The sequence below is a fragment of the Chaetodon trifascialis genome, chromosome 16, assembly GCF_039877785.1.
Source record: "Chaetodon trifascialis isolate fChaTrf1 chromosome 16, fChaTrf1.hap1, whole genome shotgun sequence".
NCBI lineage: Eukaryota > Metazoa > Chordata > Actinopteri > Chaetodontiformes > Chaetodontidae > Chaetodon > Chaetodon trifascialis.
The window spans coordinates 11,741,792-11,768,654 of record NC_092071.1 but is presented as its reverse complement, the minus strand read 5'-3'; the positions used below and the strand labels follow the sequence as shown (position 1 = coordinate 11,768,654).

The 26,863-nt window shown below is 42.4% G+C and overlaps 1 protein-coding gene across 1 annotated transcript; it reads left to right on the top strand.

Annotated features, from left to right (window-relative positions):
• The first annotated feature begins 312 nt into the window (after positions 1-312).
• On the top strand, positions 313-26,863 carry LOC139344935 (short transient receptor potential channel 4-like). Its single transcript, XM_070983378.1, has 15 exons — positions 313-962; positions 5,284-5,513; positions 6,391-6,609; positions 12,001-12,141; positions 12,721-12,897; positions 13,630-13,830; positions 21,176-21,512; positions 22,303-22,442; positions 22,543-22,743; positions 22,883-23,004; positions 23,191-23,386; positions 23,475-23,669; positions 23,986-24,027; positions 24,460-24,549; positions 25,166-26,863. Exons 2-15 carry the CDS (start codon positions 5,355-5,357, stop codon positions 25,865-25,867), a joined length of 2,922 nt encoding a protein of 973 aa, XP_070839479.1. The 5' UTR covers positions 313-962; positions 5,284-5,354; the 3' UTR covers positions 25,868-26,863.

Here is a 26,863-nt window from a genome sequence, read left to right as displayed (position 1 = left end):
ATGCCTCCGCAAGAGCTGCATGCAGAAATGTGTCTTATAATTAGTTTCCAACGCCTTTCTTGAAAAATGACAAAGACGGATGATCATTCTTAAACAACTTCACTGGTTTCCAATGCAAATCCACAAGCCCAAGTCGTTTACGATGCTCTTAAAATAATCTGTAACTGTTTCTTATCTTGGATGAGACGAGTTGAGCTTAATGGGAAACTGGAATTAGGTAATTTTGGTAAATCTCATTTATATTTGTTTGAAGGGAGGCTGAATGTCTGGCTGAGTTGCTTGTTTGGATGATTTTTTTCCCCCTCTTGCAGTGCCACAGTGCTCAATGCGTCTCCAAGTGCGCACGACCAGTCTGCAGCAGCGCTCCGCAGACCGCCTGCCAGGCATCTGGCTGCTCTACGTTTATTTCTGGAGGCGCTGCTTTTTGCTCAATCACCCCCAACAGGTGGATAAGTCGAGTGGGCAAGAACACCGGTGAAAACACACCCTTAGGGAAACTGAACGCGTTGCTAAACCAGGTTTAATCAACCGAGGAAACTTCGCTGTTGCTTATTTTCGTCTCCAGGATTTGTTGCGCGGTGAGCTGAATGCGGTGTGCGCCGGTTTGCGTTTTTTCCCCAAATAAGACCGAATGGAAGTCGTGATCAGAACGGAGCGAATCTGGATGTACAGAGGGAGTAGTGGCAAGTCTCCAAACATGAGAGGGGAAAATGCAGACTAGACTAAAAACCAACATAGAGACGGACTGGCATCACAAGCAACCAACAGATTAACAAGCAGGGTCTTCGTGCAGATCCACGCTGCAGTTTTCCCGTTTGGAAGATGCTGAATTCAAGAAGTTGAGGCGAACGATTCAAAGCTTTACGCATCTGTTTTACTAGTCCTCATGGAGTCTCCGGATATTTTCCAAAAGAGGACCATTGATGTCCACGAGCGAAGTTCCAAAGCGCAACATCCCAGAGGTTAGTTATTTGCTCCAGTGTTAATGAAATGTCACATTTTGGTCACGAAAGGCTGTTCGCAGGAGTAGACTGTAAAAAATATGTAATTGAGCGCCTTCAGGGTTCCTCAGCTTGTAGGCTAAGTGACGATGGATCCCACAAGGTACAAAAAAAGAGTCGTCTTGTATTTTCTCAGTCATTATTTTTATCCACGCTATCCCATATTATGGCTGGAAAAAATGTCGCGCGCAAACACAAATAAAACAGTCAAAATCTCACCTGTGAGTGTTTACAGGCGCCGTTCTGGCGCATGCAGTCTGCCAATTCACACAGACCTGTTGTCGTTAATTAGTGAATGCTGGCATTTTTATGACTGTTTAACTGTCATTGTAAACACAGGACAGGCCTCTAGAATGGGCTGCACGGTCCGTCGGAGAGCTCATCTCTGCAGAGTGTGCTGTCCAATCAATTCAACTTTCAGACTACAAAGTATTTAGCTCAGCATATTCCCTGCCACTGTTCTTGAGTGGTGCTACACTCTGTGTGTAACAAAACAGGTTTTTCTGTTTCTAAATATTGATTCCAGGGAGCTGTGATTACTAGAAGAAAGAGCCCTCTGCATTGAAGGCTGAGTATATATGCACACACACATATCAGCAGACCATCTACAAGTCCTCCTTCTGCTTGGTGGGTAGCCTTACTTTATATTTGCTGTGTTTTGCGGAAATTTCTGACCCAAGTTTACACTCACCAACCAACTGTGTAATTCAATTTAATATTAATATATTTGAAAAAGAATATTTAATTTGATGCTTTTTGTTGGGAAGCAGTTAAACGCTGCTGCTGCTGAGACATGGGCTTATATTGTGAAAGACATGTTAATACTCTTATATCAAAAGTAGAATTTTGGCATCAGTTCAAGAATCAGCTCCTACAGTATACTGGCACCAAGCTCTACACTTTCACTGAGTCTTCCTTGCTGCATTGCATCCACTGTCACTGTGTAGTGCTTGATTTTCACTCTTACTTCTTAAGATTGAGGTTATTCAGTGATGGTGACTGCAGGGTCCCCGTGTGTGCAGGCATTTTTGCTTCAAAATGAAATTGTTCCACAAAGGGCCGTAGCAATATCAAACTAATGCCCAGGATCTCAAATGAGGTGTGAAAATCTACGACCAAAGCAGCTCTCCAGTAAGTTGTCAGATGAAGCAAATATTTCTTTCTTTTCTTTCCTCTTATGAGGGACATTAGCGGGCACTGAGAGCATTTCTACATCTGTGAAGGAGCACCTTGGCTGTAAGATAACAGGTGACAAAATGTGAAACAGTGTTGCTTATAATGCCAACCAACAGTTAATTCCATGTTGCTCCTTTTATATTCTCCACTTCGGTGTTAATTACTTGCATTTCAGCTATTGTAAATGCATGCCCCTGCATCACATTAGGCTATGGGAACATTAGGGTTGCTAGTTCAATATCTGGACATTATTGCTTGTCACCAGCCCATGAAAATGACTGTTCAGACATAAAGTATAAATAGTATCTGCTTGAAATGTGTGACATTTGTACATGCATGGAAACAGTAATACAAGATGTATCGTCCAAACGCAGGCAAAGAGGTGGAGTACAAGTGCTTCAATGAATTTATATCACACAAAAAAATCCAAAACTTCAACAGCCTGATAAGATGGTGAGGCAGGCGAAGATCAAACCAGATAAGGCAGTCCAATCGGGCATAAAAATTTGACAGGTAGCAGGAAAGAATAAAAGTCCAATAAATCAGGCAGGGAAGTCCCAGAAAACAAAGCAAAATCCAGAATCACCAGTTTAAAAGCAGGCAATCACCTCAGACCTCAGGTGGACAGCCAGCACACAAACTTCAGACAGCTGCAGCTCAGGAGCAGGTGTCAGTCAGACCAGCAACTGGGAACCTGGAGCAGGTGTCAGCCAGACCACTGTTGGGGAACCAGGAGCAGGGGTCAGCTGGGCCACTGACTGGTGACCAGGAACATGTGTGCCACAGACAGGCTCAGGAACAGAATTTGTGCCAGCCTAACTGAGAGCTGAAGTGACATCAGCTTACTCAGGAGCAGTCTTTTGATCAGCCAATTCAGATTTAGGAACAGAGGAGGTTTAGACCAGCCCAGGAAAAGGAGAGACGTCAGTCAATCAAGGATCGGACTGTAGAACAAGAGCGATTTTTGGCCAACTCAAGAGCACACTTGGCGGTGACCGACCCAGGGACTGGACAGATGTCAGCTGGGGCACTGGGCAGCGGAGCCTCCATGGCACACAGCAGCAGAACTCCTATGGCCGCAGTGAGAATGAGGAACTGGGCAGCTGAGAAGTACAACATTGGCAGAAGCCATATTTCGTGGAGGCTATCTTCATAGGTCATCAGAACAGAGACTCCTAGTCAACTCAGGAACAGGAACTGGCTTGAAGCCAACAGGCCAGTGGCTAGCCACCTTAGGAGCTGGAGCTGGCAGTAGACTAGCTGGCCAGTGGGTTGCCCACTTTGGAGCTGGCAGGAGGTGAGGTGGCTGGTGAGAGTCTGGCTGGTAGCAGTCTGAGATGTTGGCTCAGGACGAGAAGGCTGAGGGCTCCCGAACCAGAGCCTAATCAATCTTGCTATCTTGCTGAAAACTAGCAGACTTGATGCTTGCTGTTTCCTCTTATGTCCAGTGTTTGCAGTCATCTAAAATAAGATGAGTCCTGCTAGCCTTAACTTCATATTTGCTGTACATACATGAGAGGCATTGATCATCTCATCTGACCTCCAGCAAGAAAGTGAATTAGCGATCATTGTTTTTCTTTTTTGTTCTTGTAATCAAATTGGGCTGCTGTGAGCCTGTTAATCCACTCATTAGTCATTGAATAGAGTCACGTAGAGCAGTAATTGTTGTCCTATTGTCCTATTGTTGGGGGCGGCTTAAGCACTAGCTACTTGAACTCCTTTTTTATATTTAATAACATGTAACCTTTTCCTCTATATCTTGTTTAGTGTTCAGGCTTACGTTTTATTCTCCAGCCTATCCACCTCCTACACCCACTGTTTTCCTGTCCTCTCAGTCTATGGTTTGTGTCTGTATTTGCTTTTTTGTCCATTCAGTGGATAATCATCTATACACACACACACACACACACACACACACACACATACACATACACACACACACACACACACACATATATATATATATATATATATATATAATTATATATATTTTTGATCCAACCTAGAGATTTTTGTTCGTCGCCTTGTCAGATCACAATCACTGCACCGTGTCACTGTGTCACTTTGAAGGCTTATTTCTGTGAAGCTGCACAGCCAAAAGTGCTGGAGGCGTCATTTCACTGTCACCAGGCAACCGCTAAGTCAGTTGCTGTCGATCAATTAGCAATCATGGCTAATGACATTAAGTGAAGCTATTAGTGGCTCAAGAATTAAACATCTTACCATCCGTTTCAACTGCAATGCCTCAAGCTGGACCAACCACCGCCAAGTCTTCCCCTATTTATCTTGTAGATTTACCTTTTTTAACCACAGAGACATGAGATGCGGAAGCAAGAAGGATGCAGGTTCGATTCCTGGATCGGGCCTTTCTGTGTGAAGTTTGCATGTTCTTCCCGTGCATGCGTGGGTTCTCTCCGGGCACTCCGGCTTCCTCCCACAGACCAAAAACATGCTCATTAGGTTGATTGGTGACTCTAAATTGCCCCTAGGTGTGAGTGTGAGCGTGAGTGGTTGTGTGTATGTGCCCTGCGATCGGCTGGCGACCGGTTCAAGGTTAACCCCGCCTCCCGCCTGTTGACAGCCGAGATAGGCGGCATAGAAAATGGATGGATGGATGGATGGATGGATGGATGGATGGATGGATGGATGGATGGATGGATGGATGGATGGATGGATGGATGGATGGATGGATGGATGGATGGACATGAGATGCATCCCTGCTCAGAGTTCAGCATGTTTTTTGTTATCTTTTAGTGATTATAAAATTTTGCACTGGGAGATCAAACGGCAATGCACTAAATGCTCCAAGGTCTCTAAAAGATATGTCTCACAGCGAAAAATGCATCCTGAGGAACATAATAGTTTTCACTGACTTTTCACTGCAGTTGCAGGCACTCTTTGAAACTGTAAAGACTTCCAGTAACATCAGGTGATGCGTGGATAGGTAGATGAGGTTATGAACTACCTGCTTCATCCCTCTCTTTCGGTATAATCCTCTCACCTCACTCACCGCCTCCTCTCTTTCTCATCTTTTCTCTCCTCTGAAAGTCAAAACCTACAACAGCAAGTGCCTTCTTCTTATAACACCTGATCCTGTCCCCTCCAGTGTGAACTCCCCGAGCCAGGCAGCAGCTGTAGCATTGTTAGCAGGGTGCCGGCAAGCTGAAGCCCAGGGAGATGTCACAACTATACTACCGGCGCACTGACAGCTCCTCATACCGGGACCGCATCCCGCTGAGAATTGTGCGGGCCGAGTCAGAGCTGTCGCCTTTGGAGAAAGCCTACCTCGGAGCCGTGGAAAAGGGGGACTATGCCAGTGTCAAACAGGCTCTGGAGGTGTGTGTTTATGTGTGTATTTATATATGCATGGAAGAATGGATAATTTGGCAAATGGGTGAATGCCTGCAGCCACTGAAACTCTTAATTATGGATGGATGAATGAATGGATATTGAAGCCTTACTCTAATTGGATTGATTTAGAAATTATACATAGGTGACATGTGTAACCATAATTAGCCTCCACTCATTTGCAAAAACATCTGGGGCCTTCATTTGCTTCGACAAGAGTCAAGATAAATAAAATGCCACAGGTGGTAATCCCACACTACCTGGGATGCCCAAAATGATAAAAAACAAAAAGTCCTTGTCACATAGCAATGCAACCAGCTGAGAAAAGCTGCTTGTCGGTTTCTTTCTAGACGGCAAATCTCAATCTAAAAGCCCCTTTATGCGGCGCATTTTTTTCTTGTCTGCTTTGTTAGGCTTGTGGCTTAAAATGTTGCTGCCAAAGCCAACTGACACCAGAAGTGATTGCCAAAGCTATTACTTAAGAGTACTCCACCGATTTAGCATTGCTTTCCTATAACACTGCTGGACTCACAAAACTGATGCAGCTGATATCAACTGACATCAACTGAGGCAATTAATCAGATTTTGCACAGGTCACAATAGGCTTTATGCACCTTTTTCACATGAGCAGTGGCACTCATTTAGATCTGTCAGCAGATGTGATGATGGTTGTAGCTGTAGAAAAGCCTCAGATCAAACCTCTGTCCGACTTGTACTCTGTCAAATCTGAAGAGTTTGCATTTCCTTTCAGACATCAATGTGCAGTCCGTCTCAATGGGTATTTTCCCTTTTAATCAATGGCACCAAGTCCCTGAGCAGCTCCTGAAACAAACCCTGACTTTCACTCACAACCTTATTTTGTCAGGAGGCAGAGATCTACTTCAAGATCAACATCAACTGCATCGACCCTCTCGGCCGCACGGCCCTGCTGATTGCTATTGAGAACGAGAACCTGGAAATCATTGAACTCTTGCTGAGCTTCAACGTCTACGTCGGCGATGCCCTGCTGCACGCGATCCGCAAGGAGGTGGTGGGAGCGGTGGAGCTGCTGCTGAATCACAAGAAGCCAAGTGGCGGCATGCAGGTGAGGAGGGGAGTGATGGGAACTGAACGAGTTTAAAATTAAGAGTGTTTTATTCATGAGATGTGTCACAGCACAGACAGCGAGCTGATGACAGGACTGGGGGGATAGTAGGAGAGAAGCAAGGATCGTTGATGCTTACTTTCCAGAGAGGTTTTCTATTGATATTTTTTGTTTGTAAGGTATAATAACCATCTTTTAGCCAACAGAGTATGACACTGTACAAATGCACTAATGTGCAACTCACGCCACATGAACTCCTTATCATTAAATGTAAAAACAGTAATTTTTTTTAACTAAATGAGTAACAAAAACTTACAATACAGCTTTGTTTCAAACCCCTGACCTGGCTTGACTTGGGGCTTCAGCCAAGCATGGCAGTGATTTTCATCTCCATCAGATCAGGACTATGCGCTTAAAGGCATCTTTAACTGATGACATGCATGTCTTGAGTTGATGTTTAATGCAGCATCCTTTAGTCCCGCTTACTATTGTCTAACCGACTGTCCCTTCTTGGGGTTGCGGGGGGCTGGAGCCTATCCCAGCTGTCAGCGGGCAAGAGGCAGGGTACACCCTGAGCCGGTCACCAGCCGATCACAGGGCAACATATATAGACAAACAATCATTCACACCCACACCTACGGGCAATTTTAGAGTCACCAATTAACCTAATGAGCATGTTTTTGGTCTGTGGGAGGAAACAGGAGTGCCAAAGCTGTTTAAGTATCTGCTATATCCAGCAATCGCTGCAGAGGCTATTTAAACAAGCCACAGAATCATGTCTGAATGATGACGAAGCCAATCTGATGTCGCTGTAACTCACTTGGAAGCGGTCGAGCATGCTTTGACCCGACTGCACCAATGATTAATCTTGGGCGTGACTCGGCACAACTGGTCGCATTTAAACTGGTAATTGAAACGTAAATCAACGCGCCATGGTTTGTCTCAGGGCAGCCAAAAGCACTAGTGGAAAGGCTCTACTTGAGAACTGATCAGGCACTCGGCGCTCGGCACTTAGCCCTTGTGCTAAATTACAGGAGGAACTTTGGATGTTAATGAAGGGTAGAGTCAGCCAGAGGCAGTGTCAGCCACTACAATACTGGTGCTGATTGTGTAGCTTATAAGCCGTATACACTTGCCTCGAGGTTTTTATACCATCCAAAATAATTGACCCAGTATTGTTGGCAGCAACAAAAGCTGACTCTTCAAAAAAGATGTCTTCAGAAGCTTTTTCTGACTTTTGGAAAAGAAAAAAGGTATTACAGAAAGATATTTAATGAGTATGCTCACTGAGAGAAAATACATATTTCATTCAAAGTTGGGGTGTATAAATATATTTCTTTACATATTGTAAGGGTTCAGATTAGTTTGAGGATGCAACGCCACTGTTCAGAAACAAATCCCACCCTCTCGTGGATGAGAGCTGCCTGTTTAGACAAGTAATTACTGTAATCACAAACAAATACAGTCAAATTAATTTCAGATTGGTGTCCTGTTGCACTGATTGCTCTCCACTCAAGGAGTTTCCTTTCACTTGTTCCTGCCACACATGTACTGTACACGCACAGATGCTTCTTCCTCTCTTCTCCCTGTTAGCACTAATGCACCAAAAACCACAAAGAACCAGATGTTTTTGGCTTCACCGATCAATTGAAAGGGATACAGTATGATGTGAGATACTCTATTAATTTCCCTCTGAGTCGGAGAGGGGAGATGCTGTGGCTGTTTCTATTGTGTCCTGTTAGAAGCTGTTTTTTTGGCTTTGGTAAAATACAGTGAAATGCTCAAAAAACAGGAAAAATCAAAGGGAAGTGAAGAATATATTAGGGAACAAAGGAGAGCTCATGATAAAGGAATGGGATACAGCACAGAGGCCAGAATTTGCAGTCTGAACCCCTCAGCTGTGACATCTATCACCTTCCACATTTACCTTAATGCCTTCATAAGGTAGTGCCTCTTCCCTTCAAATGTGTAGGTTGTGAGAATAGATCAGTCCAGTCCTACCAAATTTACTCAAGAGAAGCTCATTGATTATATTAAAAGGCTGCCTGGGAAAAGAGCATCCGTTGCCAGTGTCATCTCTGGGGTTTATTAATGAGGAGATTCAGTTGACGCTTTTCTGGAATTGCGTGTATTTGTCTTTCTATTTTGCAGGCTGTCTGAATGATGCGTTTGTAATAATGTTTTGGCTTATTTGTTTCCTGCTGAGGAGCACATTGGATATCAGCTTTTTAAACAGCTTCATGTATTATTCCCTGAGTACAGATATGCATCTGCCAGAGGCACAAACACTGGAGCTCACAGCGTTTCTCAATTAAAAGGGCCTTTGGGTGCCTCTGCATTTTGTTTTTTCTTCTTCTGTCAGTCTTTTTGTAATCCACATTTTTGCTGATTGTTTTTTGGGTTTCTGTGCAACCTGCTAATCATATGCACATAAAGATATTTATGTAAGGGGATCCCTCATCCGCCTACATATAAAACATGATGTAAAGTAAGCATAATCATGCTGGCTTGAATCCACAAAGACTTGAGCTTATATTCTGCAGTGTCATTCAAAAACAAAAGTGCTCAGTGTCCCATTTTATAGCAGCTTTATCGAAGCAACGTTTGTGTGATGTTGCAGGATGACAGGTGGAAGCCGGTGGGGATGCTCAAAAAGGAACGCAGTGAAAACAAAAGCAAAAGCACACGGATGCTAATGCTGAATTTTTAATCAATACCCTGATGGTGGCTGCCTCATTCAGATATGACTAACACACATGCATTGCAGGGACTTGTGGGCTATAATTTTGTTTCTTTACTCCACTATTATCATAACTTCACATCTACCAGCCTGCACTCCGCCTGCTCTGTGCTTGGGCACAGGCCAAGGCTGTTTGATGTAGATTATTTGATGTCCGTCCTCCTCCCACGTGGAGAATACAGTGTATAGCTTATTTGATCACCCTCCTCTGCGAAATATGACGACTCTAAGACATGGCTCTGTGCCACTCTGGGGAGTTGCTGCTGCACTGTGACAGCTCTGAGCGTAAACTGCACAAGTAATTAGCCTCCACATGATAAGATTTCTTTTCAGTGCAGTATGGGTGATGAAACATTCTTGAGAAAATGAACCAATTCACTGGACAACAGTTCTTCACATTTTGTGCCCTCAGAGGACAACAGAGACACAGAGTTTCCCTGATACTATTTCTGTTTCTACTATGACTACTACTACTGTGAAACATTTATAAAACAACCTACAGTACAGCACTCCTCCCCTTAAACGTGACCTCACATCTATTGTTTTATGTCTTTTAGCCTTTTTTTTTTTTTTTTTTTACTCTAGCTTTGTAAGATGTTATTGCCAAAGCATACCACACACCAACCAACCAGCGGATTCATCAGTGTCCTCTTAGCCATGTCAGTAGTATGGCTCTCTCAGTCAGTCCACCACTTTCATCCAGACTGAAATATCTCAACAACTATGGGATGGATTGCCACAATATTCTGCCAAACATTCATGGAATCCAGAGTATGAATCTTTTCATTCCTTTTCAACCTTTTCATTTTGTGCCACCAGCACGTATTTGGTTTTAAGTGAAACTTCCCAACATATACCAAATGGATTGTACAGACGTTCATCGCTGCCTGGAAATGAATCTTTATCAGTGAAGTGGAACCTTGCCCTTCCCTCTCGCGTCACCACAAGGTTCATGCTTGTGGTTTTTAATAAAATTTCTCAACCACTTGAGGATGGATTGCTAAGACATTAGGTCATGTCATCCCAAGCATTAATAATTAATTAAGTTTTTATGTAACACCATCATCAGGTTACCAAAATTTGGTTTGTAGAAGCAATTCCCATCAGCTTCCGCTGTATTTTGTGTTTAGTGCTAATTAGCAAACATTTGCATGCTAGCACACAAAATAAAGAGGATGTTAGCATTGACATTGTGGATATGTTAGCATGCTGATGTTAGCATCTTAAAGCTGCGCCTTAAATACAGTCTCACTGAGATGCCAGACTGGCTGTGCACTCTCACTGGTGTAAGGCTATTTGATGCTCTTCAATGTGATTTATTATAAGGAGACTAAAGAACCAGATATTAAGTTTATGTTGCTATTAAATCAGCTAACCATGATTATACATCTGGAACATTTCCCTATAAATACATTTTGAAAAAAAGTCATAACCCCTGTCTTTTTATAGGGAAGTTGATTTGGAAACAGTGCTGTGCACCCAGTTAGTTATACTCACGTAATAGCACTCACAAGTTGTGTCTTTCTCATGTGTCCCCTGTCAACTCACTTTCTGGCCGGTCACTGGGTTTTATGTCTTCTGATGTAGAAAGCTGCCATTGAAAAGCCTCCTGCTGCTAGCGGATTATTTGTGCTATCAGAGAGAACACCCGGTCGCTTCTGAGAGATCAATATCAGCATACTGTCAGCTTTGTCAATATCTGTCTGTCCCTTGAAACACAATAATACAGTCAATTTTTACGACCAGGGATTTATGTTTAATTCTTAGTAGCTGTTAAATGGGAAGTGGGTGAATTTTAATATGTCTGATTTGGAACTGCCCTACAAAACCAAGATTTTACAATATAAAGAAATGCTTATGTCATAGAAATGTATATCTCAACTTCACTGACTGTGAAGTTGCAGTATAGAGAAGCCCTGCTTTTTCAAGCTGCTTGTCTCTAACATTATTCTTTGTAAAACTTTCACTAGAACTAGAGTCCCTTATTCCCATCTGTCCTCTGTCTGCATCTAGGTGGCTAAATAGGGTCTTACCTGTGGCCTGTTTATCCTCCAGCTATTCCCAGGCTATCTTTTTCTCTCTCCTCCCTTTCTCCCTCACCACAGAATCAGATAATAGGCCTACAATTATAAGCGAAAAAGGCCAGCTTACTCCTCTGCAGCCTGCAGCGGTGTATTCCCGCTGAATGACATGGGAATAGCAAAGGGGCTTAGCTGGAGTGGCTGATAAGAGGGATAGGTGGAATGAGTTTCTCTCTCAGCATAATGATTCCCCCTGAAATGTCTGAACACTGTGGCCTATACCCTTTAGAGCGGTCTTGATATGGATGGCATTTTGACTGCGACTTTGACCAAGGGCGTCATTTCTTAAAGAGTTTTCATGGCAGCCAAAGGCTCTGACGACTGTTTATTGATCCTGCTTATTCGTGCTGTAAAGACCTTTGAACTGGACTCTGGGGTGAACACAAGATCTTTCGGATATTTCTGCATTTGGTTGAAAACAGACCCTGAAAGCATGTTTAATCGAGCATGTCAGTTAAACCTGGAAAAAAAAAAAAAAAAAACAGATCAAATAAGACCAAGGCCAAACGGTTTGGCCTTCATCCATTATGTGTGTGATTAAAGCTTTTATTCTCTCATCTCCCCTGAAAGGTTCCCCCTATCTTATTGGACAAGCAGTTCTCTGACTTCACCCCTGACATCACTCCCATCATCCTTGCTGCACACACCAACAACTATGAAATTATCAAGCTTCTGGTGCAGAAAGGCGTGTCTATGCCGCAGCCACATGAGGTGGGTAAACGCTACGTGTTTGTGGTATAAATTGCATTTGCATTCTGTTGTTATTACCCGTGTGAAAGTCTGTATATCCAAAGTGTCAACAACTGTTCAGGGAACAAACAAAAGTCTTATGTGCTGGCAGATTCAATTTTGACCTTACCCAGTGGGGTTATTAAAGTGTCGTAGCCAATCAATAGAACCAGATTATATGGAGGATGTCAAATATAAAGTATTTAATATGGGATCTTATTTATAAGATATAATCAACTAAATCTAAATATTTTCTGATGCTCGTAAAGGTTTTTGTTTACATGAGTAATGTAAAATTCGGATTATGATCAGCTGAGAAACAAACAAATGCGTATTTTTTTTTTAACTGTGAAAATCCACAATATAATGTGTAACAATGCACATCATTTACAAGGTGAAAAACATTTGGCCTTTAGTGTTTGAATAGCATACCCGGGCATGACTACTCAGTCAGCATGATGGATATAGAGCTTGCACTGCTACAGTGAACTGAAAATATGATCCATTTCTAAGCATGGGGAAGCATCATTAAACACCTCCGTCGTCTGTTTGATGTTGCAGGTGCGCTGTAACTGTGTGGAGTGTGTGTCTAGCTCAGACGTGGACAGTCTGCGGCACTCGCGCTCGCGCCTCAACATCTACAAAGCGCTGTCGAGTCCCTCCCTAATTGCGCTCTCCAGCGAGGACCCCTTCCTCACTGCGTTCAGGCTGAGCTGGGAGCTGCAGGAGCTCAGCAAGGTGAGGACGCTAATAGTGGAGCTGAAGTGTAGGATTTGATCTTAAGGAAATTAAATACTGTATTAATTAACGTGTATGTGCCCTTTCATGACACCATCATGTGACATTCAACGGCCTCTCCATTTATTAGCCAAGCATTAATATAACTTGGTCTTGGTGAATTATTCTTCAAAGAATGACGAATACACCAGGATCAGCAATGAAAAATTCATAGAAATTATTCCAAAAACTGGATCCTTGCCTGCAAGAATTCACAATATTTCCACACTAACTATTATAGAACCCGAGATTCATTATTTAAATAGTTTAGGGAAGCTTATTAGCAAATAAAAATCTAAGATGTCAGATGCTTTCATTGAGTAAAAATAGAGATATTTCATAATATGCTCTCTATAACACATTTTAGATCACACTGCATAAGTCTCTGTGCTTAAGGTGTTACTTGAGGCTAATTAAAAGCAGTTTATATATATTTCACACAAATTTTAACACATGTTGCGGTTTAGTTGGTTAGATAAAACAACCTCAGAATAAAATAAGATAATGGCTTATAGAGGCGGTGCATTTAGTAAATATCTGTAAACAAGCTTGAAAAAGCTTCATGACACAGTGTTTGATTCAGAAACACCACTCTCTAGACACACCTGCACTCTGAGATTTTCCCTAATATATACAGCTGCCAGGACTCTTGATGCGTAGCGGTATCTGTATTCTTTATACACTCATTTTAAGGTGGAGAACGAATTCAAATCAGAGTACGAGGAGCTGTCTCAGCAGTGTAAACAATTTGCCAAGGACCTCCTAGACCAGACAAGAAGCTCCAGAGAGCTGGAAATGATCCTCAACTACAGAGACGACACCAATTTATTGGACGAGGACGGCAACAACGACCTGGCCAGACTCAAACTAGCTATCAAGTACCACCAGAAAGAGGTAGGCATGGTATATGTCATATTAGTCCATAATGTTGATCATTCAACAGCTTTGCTTTCACTTTTACCCCAAGTACATTCGTCTAATGATGAAAGACTAATCCATAATTTTCTGAGAGTATTGGGTGGCAAAAGAATGTATGTGTGGTTACTTAGATGTTCACTCTGTCATGATTACACAATTAAAGCTCAAGAATGCAGTCATCTCTGAAGGACAAAACAAGGACACATAAACAATCGCTTCGTGGTTCGGTACTTTGGAGGCTGCAGTGATGGGAAAGAAGGGAATATCATCCTGTTGACTCACCACTCATTCAAGGGCACCTGCCCCCTCTTGTACCTAAGCAGAGTGTGTGAGTTGAATAAGACTGCAGTACCACAGTTTTTACCTTTTTCTTGCTTTTACATGCTTTTCCTTCCCCCTGCATTCTGTTTTTCTTTCTGTCCAGCATTGTCCGCTACATTATCTGCTCTACAGCTTATTGTTAGATTTTAGTGCCACACGCCTCAGGCAACATCCACTTTCATGTTGCCCGGGGAAGACTGCCAAGCCTGGAGCTTTTTCACTTCTCCAAGCCAACTTCTTCCCACAGGTGTCATTGCCAGCCGTTATAAACTTGTGTAATGATGTTAGACTAGCATCAGGTTCTTTCTTGATGGTGCCAGACGCTGGTTTAGATAGGATTTTATCTGTTTGGCAACTCACACAGATGACAAATAGGCAAAGCTTGAATTGCATTACTAAAGCACTGCACCTGCGAGGTAATACTTGATTCCATATTAAGATTGATATCTGTAGATGCAGAGTTAGGATGCTTACTTGCTTACTTAGGATTGTTTACTTCTTTAAAATGACATGTCGATCATCACACAAAACAGCAGTAATTATCTCATTGCTGGAATTTGTGCATGCAACTCATCCAGTTGAACACACATGCCCTGCAGTGGTGTGATGTTTCATGCAGTATATGTACAGTACATCTGTTTTTAATGCACTGGGAAACACATGGTAATGAAGTGTCAGTTTCTTTCACAGGCCATATTTATTCACTTGGTGACTAAATTTATTCAGCTAACTTTTTAGCACCTGAACTGCATTATTAACACATAACTATGAGGGGAAGTGGTTCAAAGCTGATATTTCCACACCAATATTCCCTTTACAATTCACCAATTTCATGTTTTTGTTGCTCTTGTATGAGAAACTTTTTCTCAGTGGATAGAGCCAGGAGCAATTAGAGTGGAAATAAAGCTGATTATAAAGTAGCTTTTAATTTCTGTAAAGTATCTTATTAAATGTGTGCTGCAGCTACGTAAACCTTCAATACTCACAGTTTGGCTAAAAGAAAAAGTATCTCAAAATATATATCCTTTTTTCACCTAATGCCCCACAGATGTTGGAATTATAACTCATGAGTATTACAAGGTATGTTTTGGGCAATTCATCTGCATTATTTGCCGGAAATGTACCCATGTTAAAAGCTTAGTGCTGTGGGTGAATAAAAATGGGCTACAGCGGAAAATCTTATAATTGATGCATGAGCTATGTTTTTCTGGGAGGCCTGTTTTGATAGTGTTTCTAAGTTATGGGATGACTGAAGGACCCCTCAGGCAACAAGAAAGGGGTTAAATAGATATTACACAGAAGAATTGTTCCACTGAATATTAAGGTGAAGTAAAATGATGAAGAAGCAGTCACATCACTCCCAGCAGTGACTTATAATTCATTCAGCCTGTCTTTTGCTGGGAGCTCTGCCTGGATGTCAGAGCGGATGCACTTTTGGAGGCGTCTTGATTTATGAAGCTGCTGTTTCCTCCGTCATCTGTCCTGTCATCGCGCACTGAGACGCTGGCTGGCAGATGAGCATGTTGAGTCACAAAAGGAGAACTGGGAGTAGAGCAAGTGCACAGGTGGACATGATGATGGACGGTCCCCTGTCAGCTTCCCCAGCCTCTGTATTGTTGGCAATAAATCTGTCATTGCACACACTATGAACAAACATCCCCTCCTGCTGACTCTGCCTCAAGCGTTCCTCCACGCGTCTCCTCTCCCCAGATGTGTTTTAATTATCCAGGAGATGTCCCAGTGTGCCCTTCTCCTGCATCCTATCAATAACACCCTTCGATCACACCGGGACTTTGATGGAGGACGCCGTCTCATGATGTGGTTAACAATCCACCCAGCTGCCCTTTTCGTGATAAATGTCCCAGCTAAGTAGAGTGGTTAGCAGTCATTTCAAGGTGAGGTTACTCCGCTGGAAAGGCTCATTCTGTGGCAGTGTGTGTGTGTGTGTGTGTGTGTGTGTGTGTGTGTGTGTGTGTGTGTGTGTGTGTGTGTGTGTGTGTGTGTGTGTGTACCATGTATTCCCTATGTTGTGGGTATATAAATCTGTTTACACAGTCACATTGTGGGGACTCACCGTCCTCATGGAGACAAAATGCAGGTCCCCACAATGTAAATCATTACATATTAGTATGAAGACTGGGGTTAAGATTAGGCAAGGAAGTCTATGTAACGTCCCCATAAATTATGTATACACGACTGTGTATGTGTGTGCAGTATATTGCAAGAATTTATTCTCTGTATTTGATGTAAAAATCCTGTTCTCGTAAAGAGTTCTCCCAAAACAAATGAACAAATGTTTTCAGTGGAGTTTCAAGTATTTGATTTCTGTTGGAAATAATAACCTTACTGCATTTTGGAGATATTTTTCCACTTGTATTTTAAGATTGTTTTGCAGAATATGTAGTAATGCAGTTCTGTGGCTATTACCTTCATGGCGTGTGGAGAGAATGTTGTAGTCTTGCTGAAGTAGCTGTGTGAAACTAGATTAGAGTAAATATTCCATTAAAAGTAACAGCAGATACGGTGCCAGCGCTGCAGCATAAGGTGTTGCGTTTTGTGGGAGCTTTCAGATATGCTTTAGTAAACTGTTCATTGATTAGGAGAAACGCAACGTAAAATGTGTGAAGTGCACAGCATTAAAGATATTGACTGTAGCATAGAATGGCAATTTACAATGGAAATCATTGAGCTCACTGTAGAAGTAGCACTGTAACAGCAAATTCTGCTGCAGTCTCCTGAGAAGGGAAGATGACATCTGTACAGAGCAAATGTAGACACACACACACACACAGAGGTATTTATAGTGATTGCTTTGTGCCTGTGACAGATGATCTTTAAGCCAGACAGGGTTTTGCCCCCTGTGTTGCATCAAGGGTTAAGTGGACACTCAGTTGGACTGCAGTCGGCTCATTTGATTTGTTTTTGCCGAGTACGGTTACTGTGTTCGCCTTTTTCATGGATTTTGCAAACACTCAAGCCCTGCTAATTAGCATGACATTCAGCCTGAATGTGTACATTTTTTTATATACATATAGTGAAGGCTGTTGATGAATGTTGCAGTGAGTCACGAGGAGCATGTTCTCGACCCTCAACTGAACAAACCGAAGGTTAGTTCTCCTCTTAACCCTCTTATGTGTGTGGTGTGTGTTTACAATCTCTCGTTTCCAGTTTTTGTATTTATCCTCTATCTCTGTGTGTTTTTTGGCTTTGCTGCTGCGGTGCTCCCAGGGTTTAGAAAGGCAATTTATAACGGTCTGAAGAGAAATCTCCACAGGCCTCCAGTCTAAAGAGCTGAGCTAACAGAGCGGCCTGCGCTTTGATGCAGCGGGAAGCCAAATCAGATAAATATGATCAGTAACACATACGCAAGTGGCAATTATCTCCTCTACTTCCCTGAGGGTTTCAACACTGGATTACTCTCATTTGGCTGCTATACTGGCAAAAATATAGGTGAGAACATTGAAGATTCACAGCATGAGCGAAAACGCCTGTCTTTAATATTTTAAATTCTCAAAGGCGCCAAGGGGAACCTATAAATGTTACATGCTGTAGTTTGACGTTGCCCCCTTGTGATATCTCATAAAAACTGCAATTCAGTGTGTCCAGACGTTTTCAACGTCTCTATTAAATGGAGATTAAATTACACTAACAGGAATATGCATTTTGTTAACCTATCTTTAAAGCAGCGAAGGCCATTGAGATCAAGCTCTCTTTTAAAATGATGCCCTGATAACAACGCATATAAAATACATCTATAAATTACAATAAATATAATGACAAAGCAACGTTAGAAATAGCATCAGTTCAAATAAAACGCTTACGTTCACACTCGAAAGAGAATGAAATTGATTAAAAGGGATCAGCATATCTAGTTTTAACAGTTTCTGGAGGTTGTTCCATTTGCATGGCGTGTTGTATTTTTGACCATTAGCTTCCAGTCGTTTTAGCAGTTCACTGCAGCAGATATGTGTCTTCACAATCCTCGCTGGAGTCGAGTGAAGTCCATCAACACCCTGTTTTTGTAAGTGTGAGACCAGTTCAGATGCATTAAAGGTGAGAGACAGCGCGGTTATTGGTGTGTGGGTTGATTCTGAAATCCTGTTTGGCATCTAGAAACTCACATCATGGACAGGTTTGAGTGTGCTGGGAGACTTCAGCTTTGCATGCTGATTCTGATATACTTGTAAAATATGACCAGGAAAATTCATTGAATTTACGCTTTGCAGACCTTCGCACTCTCAAAAACTGATACCGTCTGAGTGTTTTAGACCGGGACGACATACTGTATGGCCATAGCTGTATTGCCTGAAAAATATTTCAAAACATCAAGTTCTTAAAAATCTATGGACCTCACATCCGCCTGTATTTCAGCTCCTACCAAAGCTAAAACATAACCAGCTCAAAGTTGCATACCTGTCAGTGCGTGTCTGTGAAAGTGGAGGAGAAGACTTTCAGCAGACCTTTTATGTGAGTAAAGCTTCAGGGTAACATGTCTTCACAGAGCTACAGTAGAAAGCACCCTCTCTTGTACTCTCACACACTTCTAAGCACTTTCCTGCCACTTTTGGACAGTTGACAGTGGAGAGAGGCAGGGAAGGTTGTTGAGGGACACTTTCCCAACTGGACTTAAGACGGGGAGGGATCCTGTTTGAGTTGCGTGAACAAGCCGCCTGAGACAAATGTGACACTCAACTACAGCTGAGTTTTGGAGGTGACTGTGACAGATGGAGGAAGGGTGAAATAACAGAGGTGTTTGACATGTTTTGACTTTTTTTTTTGTAAGAAGAAGAGAGCTTTTGAACAGGAAAGCAGCTGTTTATAATGAATAGAGGTTAAAGTCAAGGGGGTTCTGAGTGGGGATTCAAAACACTACAGCAGCATGAATAATGAACAAAGCACATTATCTTGTCTCAGCTTTAATTGCCATTGAGACCACTATATGAGAACATATGAGAAGGTTCTGTAATTGCTTTGCAGTTTTTTCCCTAACCTACTGCATCTAAAAGATGATGCTGCTTGATGGAGAGATTTTACTCACTTAAGAGCGGTCGAGTTTCCTGCATTTGCTCACTAAACTGTCTCTCTCTAAAATGCAAGTGTGAACACAATAGTTCAAGATAAACAAATTAATTAAGATCACTTAATCTTATTATTATTAAGATGTCCCTCATTAAGTGGATTAAGTTTTGGAGAGTTATCACATTTTCATTGCAGCTGTTGTGCTAAGACAAATATTAGCATGGATACATTTCCTATTTATAACATTAATTAGCTTAATTTCTGACCTCATTAGCAACACTGTCAGTGTTTAATATATCATGCTGATTAAGGCAAGACAACAGGCAGCTCAGGTACCTCTTGTTTACTGTCATTAATTGGGAGTAATGTTCTGACAAGCAGTGAGAGATGCAAGCTAAAACTGAACACTTTGAATTACGAATGGACCGCGCACTCCAAGTGTCCGAGTACGTCTGACAAAACAGTTGGTGAAAAATGATCAAAGCGTGCTTTAAATAGACAGAGCAGTACCGCTGCGACAGAATTTAAAACAATTGCTCATTTCTTTATTTTTTTTTTTCTGGGCTAAAGTACTTCATTACAAGACTTAGCCTGCACCCACGGGTCTGTTTCAGACTTTTGGTTTGAACTTAATGAGGTTAGCTATTTTGTCTCTAATAAGGTTCATTCTCAAAGGAGTCGTATGAAAATAGAAAAATTAGCAGAGGGGCTTTTTCGCTTTTTCTTTCCTCTTCATTCTTTCAGTGTCAGGATATGTTGGTATGTTGGTGACACAAAGAGTTGAAGCCGTATCATTGATCTCCCGTCATCTTAACGCTGACTGTCGCTCTCTCTCTCCTTCTCAAGTTCCACTTCTCCGCTCACCCACGATATTCATCCTCTCTTTTATTCCCTCTCTGCATTTCCTTTCAAGTTTTATGACGATACTGTGGTTGAAATGTGGAAATATGAGCCACTCTGCTCAAGATCCTGACGCAGTAGGGATCTCTGGTTCCCATGGTAACGAGACTGCAGAGTTGGTGAATTGGTACCTAACGGTGCCGGTCGACACTTGGACTCTGACAGAGGCTCAATGTGATATTTCACAACATATAGTGTGCCTGTACATGTGTATTTGTATGTGCACGTGTGCCTGTGATGCTTGACTCATTTATACAGTACAGTGTGAGGTTTTCTTTAAAAGCTAAATGTGTCCCAGATACCTCTAGATTATCACCAGATGCTGCCGGTGCGTCAGTCCATTTGGCTGCAGCTGTAGTTTTGATGCATCAAAATTTGGGCCTTGCTGATCATAAACCTGTACTCAGTTAAGGAGAAGGCATGGCATTAACTAAGTCAAATTTTCACTTGTTTGATCACTTTTGTGCTCACATGAGGTATCCATCCCACAGCAACACATCAAACGAGCCAAACAGCAGAAAAGAGGACAGAATATTTGCCACATGTTAATTTATGATCCCAGGATTTTCCTGTCGTGGGTACGAGACATAAAATGTCGTCTGCTTTAGATGAAGTTCCAATCATTTTCAGACATCTCGAGGCAGAGGAGCACTTTGTTATTATCTGTGGAAAATCAGCAAGAAGTCATCTAAGAACAGGATCCTGTTGTTTCTTGACAGCATGTATGTTCCTTTTGACTGACCCCACAGCCTGTTTGAGGCTCCCTTTGTAGACAAGACAACCATGAGCTGGTTTCCTTCTAAAATATCCATGTGTGTCGATGGTTACCCTCCAAATTCTGACACAGCCAACACATCCTACTCCTACGTGTGTGTGCTCTAAACTGGAACTTGCTGCAGGTGCTAATTCTGGCATGTGGTCACTAGAGCATTACGTTCTGTGTGAAACCACTAAATAGCCTCAGGCTGAGGATGCTGTCTCCCAGCAGGCGTATATGCTGCAATCATACCAGAGAGTCATTTTTACCTCTGTAGATCAAACAGATGAAAAGTAGAACTCTTCCTTCTCTTATTTCTTTAAGTTTGTAGCTCAGCCAAACTGCCAGCAGCTCTTGGCGTCTCGGTGGTATGATGAGTTCCCCGGCTGGAGACGTCGCCACTGGGCAGGGAAGTTCTTCACTTGCGTCTTCATTGGCTTCCTCTACCCAGTGTTTGCTCTCTGCTACCTCATCGCTCCGAAGAGTCGCTATGGCCTCTTCATCCGCAAGCCCTTCATCAAGTTCATCTGCCACACAGCGTCCTACCTGACCTTTCTATTCCTGCTGCTGCTCGCCTCCCAGCACATTGTCACTACGGAGCAGGACAGGCAGGGCCCCGCACCAACCACTGTGGAGTGGATGATCCTGCCCTGGGTGCTGGGTGAGTAACAGGGTTGAGGACTGAAGGCGTTTGTAGGCAAGGATGGTTGTAAGTGGGTGTCCTGATGTACGCAAATAACACCATGACCACTTAACATAGGTATAAAGAAGAGAAGATGTTTGACTCATCACCTGTTTTTTTAAAGTGTGTGTGTCCTCAGTTTACCCAACTTTATTCCTGAAGCATCATACAGTATCTATCCATCAGTTTGGTCATATTAGATGGGTCCAGTTACACATCGGCCCCAGCGAGTGTTGTTATGGAGAAGAGGCACAGATCAGAGATGTTGCAAATTCAGAAAACTTTCAATATTGATATTCAAAATTGAAACTCAAATGACTTCGGTGATCCCTGGACTTTCCTTCTAGTGCCATCATGAGGTTGGCAGCTGTGGTTTTGACTGAAATGTCTTTAAAATGTCTTAAAATCAGCATGTTAGCATTGTCTCTGTGAGCATGCTAGTATGCTGATGTTAGCATGCAGCTCAAAGCACCACCGTGTCACAGAGCGTGAATAAAATAACCAGATATGAACGAATGCAATTTCTGATCTTTTGCACTGCTGATTCAGTCAGCGGAGTTTCATGAACATCCAAGCTCTAACTCCCACTCACCTAAAGTTGTCTATGCAGACCATGAACTGAAGTTTCATTTGCATAAACGTGGATGCCTGAAATAACTTTATACTATTTTAATGGACACTTGCCAGCCAGTCAGAAACAAGTATTTTCTGTGTCCATGGTGTAAGGATATTTATTGAACAGATGATCAGTCAGTCTTTCTACTTGTAGGATTCATTTGGGCAGAGATCAAACAAATGTGGGATGGTGGTTTCCAAGACTATGTCCATGACTGGTGGAACCTGATGGACTTTGTCATGAACTCTCTATACCTGGCCACCATCTCCCTCAAGATTGTAGCCTACATTAAGGTAACCAATTATCTATGAAAAGCAGTACAATAGACACTGTGTACAGCGTAACTTTCCTGTGTTCACACTTCACCTGTCCACCATCCTTTGTCCTGTTCAGTACAGTGGTAGTAAACCCAGGAACCAGTGGGAGATGTGGCATCCGACACTAGTAGCTGAGGCAGTGTTTGCCATCGCGAACATTTTCAGCTCCCTGCGCCTCATCTCGCTGTTCACCGCCAACTCTCATCTGGGGCCACTGCAGATCTCTCTGGGGAGAATGCTGCTGGACATCCTGAAGTTCCTTTTCATCTACTGTCTGGTAAACGCACACATGTTTGTACACAGGCGGGAATATACATGCATACATTAACATAAAGTAGGATACAATAAATATGACAGAGAAACACAATGAATAATAATTGCATCAACTTTGCACGCGCTCTTCTCTCTTTCTCCAGGTCCTGCTGGCCTTTGCTAACGGGCTAAATCAGCTGTACTTTTACTACGAGACCAAGGCTTCAGATGAGAAGGGTAAATGCAAAGGCATCCGCTGTGTGGAGCAGAACAACGCTTTCTCCACGTGAGTTCATGTGAATGTAAACTTGCATGCATGTGTAGCATTGATGTGTGAAGAAATAGAGAGTTGTTTGTATCAAAATGTGTGAAAACTCACACTTTGTTCAGCTGCTAAGAGAAATGTTTAGATGTTTAGATTTCTCCACCCTTAAGGGAAATCCTTATATTGTTAAATGCTCAAATGTTGCAGGTTATTTGAGACCCTGCAGTCTCTCTTCTGGTCAATCTTCGGCCTGATCAGCCTGTATGTGACCAATGTGGATGCAGACCATCAGTTCACTGAGTTTGTCGGTGCCACCATGTTTGGCACCTACAACATCATCTCCTTGGTGGTGCTCCTCAACATGCTCATAGCCATGATGAACAACTCCTACCAGCACATTGCTGTAAGCACAGATCAAACATACTGCAGACAAAATGTCACATGGAATAGATGGTTCTTGTGCTTTTCATGTGCCCTAATTTGGGTTTCAGGATCATGCCGACATTGAGTGGAAGTTTGCCAGGACAAAGCTGTGGATGAGTTACTTTGAAGAAGGGGCCACTCTGCCGGCCCCGTTCAATATCGTCCCCAGCCCCAAATCATTCTGGTACCTCATGTGCTGGATCAAGAGGCAAGTGTGCAAGAGGACAAACTCCAAGTGGCCTGAAACGTTTGGAACCCTCGGAGTAAGTCTGGTGTCAAACACTCAAACACACGTTTATGTGATTTTCTCAGAGATAGAAAGAAGAGGGTCTGCTTTGTTTGAGGAGTGAACCTCAGAAACAGCAGGGCGGGAAGACTTTAGAGCTGACATGTTCGACAGCATAATAATCCAGTTTGTATGGTGTTATTTTGTCAACCAGACACAAATTGTTTACTTTAAACTTAAAACCCACTATTATTTGCTATTAACTGTGCAATCACTCATTTCGTAAGCATAATAGAGCTGAAAGAATTAGTCGATTGGGAGAAAAATCATCACGGCATCTGTTGTCTGTGCAGAGGCGAGCGGCAGAGAACCTGAGGATAAACCATCAGTATCAGGTAAATGTAGAAAACAAGCAAGAGTTCATTTCTGTCCTCTGCTTGTGTGTGTGTGTGTGTGTGTGTGTGTGTGTGTGTGTGTGTGTGTGTGTGTGTGTGTGTGTGTGTCTGAGTTCAGTGTGAGTGACAGATCATATTTTCTGCTCTTTGACTGCCTTTCTGCACTTCCCTTTTCAATCCATCAATTGAATGCCTCTTCAATGTCTCATATAATGGGCAAAATAATTACACTCAGTGGGATGTTTGTCACCATTCTCCGCAGAGGATCTTCCATTTGTAGATGTCTGCAGGTGGTTATTGTAGTATTTGTCATGGGAGATGTAGCTTGAAATGTCTTTGACTGAGTTTTGTATTGTATTGTAAAGCGACACTTTCATTCAGCATTAGAAGATTTTATTGTGTTCAAAGGCTTTTGTTTTTTCACTGACGTAGGAGGTGCTGAGAAACTTGGTGAAACGTTACGTGGCCGCCATGATCAGAGATGCCAAGACAGAGGAAGGTCTGACTGAAGAAAACTTCAAGGTAGGCACAGTTCCTTCAAAGAAAAAATAAAATTTAAAGCAGCCGGTAAAAAAGCTTCAAAAAACCTAGTGTGCGTTACCTGCACAGCACCAAACTCTATGGTGAACACAGTGAAATTTAGCAGCTTAAAGACCAGATACTTTCCTCAGGAATTGTTAGAGACCTAAAGCTAGAGTGAATTTTGACTTGGCATGCTTTAGTTGGACTGCTTGGTGTGAAAATAGCAACTGTTTGCTAACAGGATTGCCATATCTGCTTAAAATGAGAGTGTGTCAGAGTTGTGTTTGCAGCTTGTTTCTGATGTGCCCAACAAATCAGTTACTGCAGGTTTAAAGGTGACTGAATTGTTATATTGAGTTTCAGTCAGCAATCAAGTCTTGGAATTACCTAAAAAAAATACTCAAATACTAATGTAAAAAGATAAAATGTTCTTTTATGCTTTTTGAGAAAAAGGAAGCACCATTATTTTTTGAACAACACTTTATCCACTCAGTATTGACAGAGTTTAAATTGAATCAATACTCTGCAGGGTGTTCTGCTGATAACAACAACTGGGATTAATGATTACATAAAAAGCATTCATTAATTGATCACATTTTTTGCCTTATTCTCCCAGGAGCTGAAACAAGACATCTCCAGTTTTCGTTACGAGGTGATGGGCATGATGAAGACAGGGAAGCCTGCTCTACAGGGGGCTAAGGCCAGTGGTAGCTCAGTGGACTCTAGCCTTGCTTTCTCCAACCCCTCGCTCGAGGTTTCGCCCTGCCCTCAGAGCAGCCAGGTGAAAAGCAAACTCAACCGATTTAAGATCATCACATCCATCCTCAAGCAGGGCACTTCCACAGCTTCGCCCAGGCCACCTGAAGCCTCCAACGGTCTACCGAACGGACTCTTGTCTCCAGTCTCTGACGAGAGCTCCAGCGAAAAGTCAAGCCAGAGGAGAAATTTCCCCAAAGATATCACCGAGTTTGGCTTGTTCCAGAAACGCCACCAGAGCGGCAACGAGGACACGATAGATGGTGGAGAGATTTCAAGAAAGATGTACTCTCTGTCAGAAGAAGCAGTGGAGTCTGGGGGCTCAGACACAGAGGGGCAGGGCAAAGAGCACAAGGCAACAGGTAAGGATGAGAAAGGACTCCTGGAGACAGAAAAGGAGGAAGACGCTGCAGTAAATGAGGCCCTGAATGAAAATAGCGAGGTCTCGATCACCAACAACAGCTCGGATGAAGGTGGAAAAATTGAAACGGAGGAGATGGACAAAGAGAGTTTGCCCTGCAGTGCCTCAGTAGCTGATGGGTCATCCAGAGAAGAAGCATAAGATGTAAAAATAAAAGAATATAAGTACAGGCCGAGTAATGCTGGACCGAAGACAGAGAGACTGACAATCAGTGTGAGCTTCAAGTGAGGATGTTTGTTTTGCAAAGAGCCTAACTTTTCCAGTTATTACTAAACTGATGATCAAATGTGATGTTTGGAGACTCAGGGAGGTTTAAGTGTTTTAAATGCTGTTATATTAGCAGTGGAGCTGCAGCAAAGGTGAAGGGAGCTCTGTGTGAGCAGCGCGAGATTTAGATTTTAGGATAAAGTCATTTCATCTTATCTCATCCCCACAGATACTTGGAGAATAATTATTTTCTGAAACTAATAATTCAGCCTCGTCTCTCTCCCTATCCCTTTTCAAACACCCTCCCTTCTTTTAAAATCTTTTAAAATTGCTCATCGGACACCATGCTCTCTCCTTCATCAACCTCTCTCTACCTCTTTTCCTCCTGGTTCATCTCTACACTGTTTAATGCTCTCCATCTTTATCTCACTAGAGCAATAGATATGTTCCGTTTTAGACCCGACTTTCTGCCTTACTCTGTCTGTTTCTGCACTTTACACACTTTATACTGGCATACGGTATCTGAAGATGTGTCGAGCTTGTGAAACTATGATTCTGTCAATGTTTTTCTATGCAAAAACCTGGGATTGTGATTCTCATCATTCTGACGAGGATGATGGTACATTTAACAGTGACGGTATAAGGTAGAGTGCGGCAGACTGTCAAAGAATAAGAGATAAACAACATGGACACAGCCTATCAACCATTTAAAGCAACATATTATTCATGTCTTTGAGAAAATAAACCAGTTATTTTGAACAAATTTGCTGTTTTTAACTACTACCTTTAGATGTTATGTTAGTTTGAATGAATAAAGTTATAGAAAATAAAATATAGACCGAAAATAAACTGAAAAATACACTCTTTGTTGGACTTTATTCTTTTGTTCATTGCAGATGGCGGACAGAATGATTAAACGATTTTGCTGAC

What these genes read in the sequence shown, in the direction of transcription:
- LOC139344935 (XM_070983378.1), top strand. Translation starts at nt 5,355, where the DNA reads ATGTCACAACTATACTACCGGCGCACTGACAGCTCCTCATACCGGGAC. An exon ending in CTATGCCGCAGCCACATGAG is followed by an intron (nt 12,142 to 12,720) that starts GTGGGTAAACGC and finishes TTGATGTTGCAG; the next exon opens with GTGCGCTGTAACTGTGTGGA. An exon ending in GATCCTGCCCTGGGTGCTGG is followed by an intron (nt 21,513 to 22,302) that starts GTGAGTAACAGG and finishes TTCTACTTGTAG; the next exon opens with GATTCATTTGGGCAGAGATC.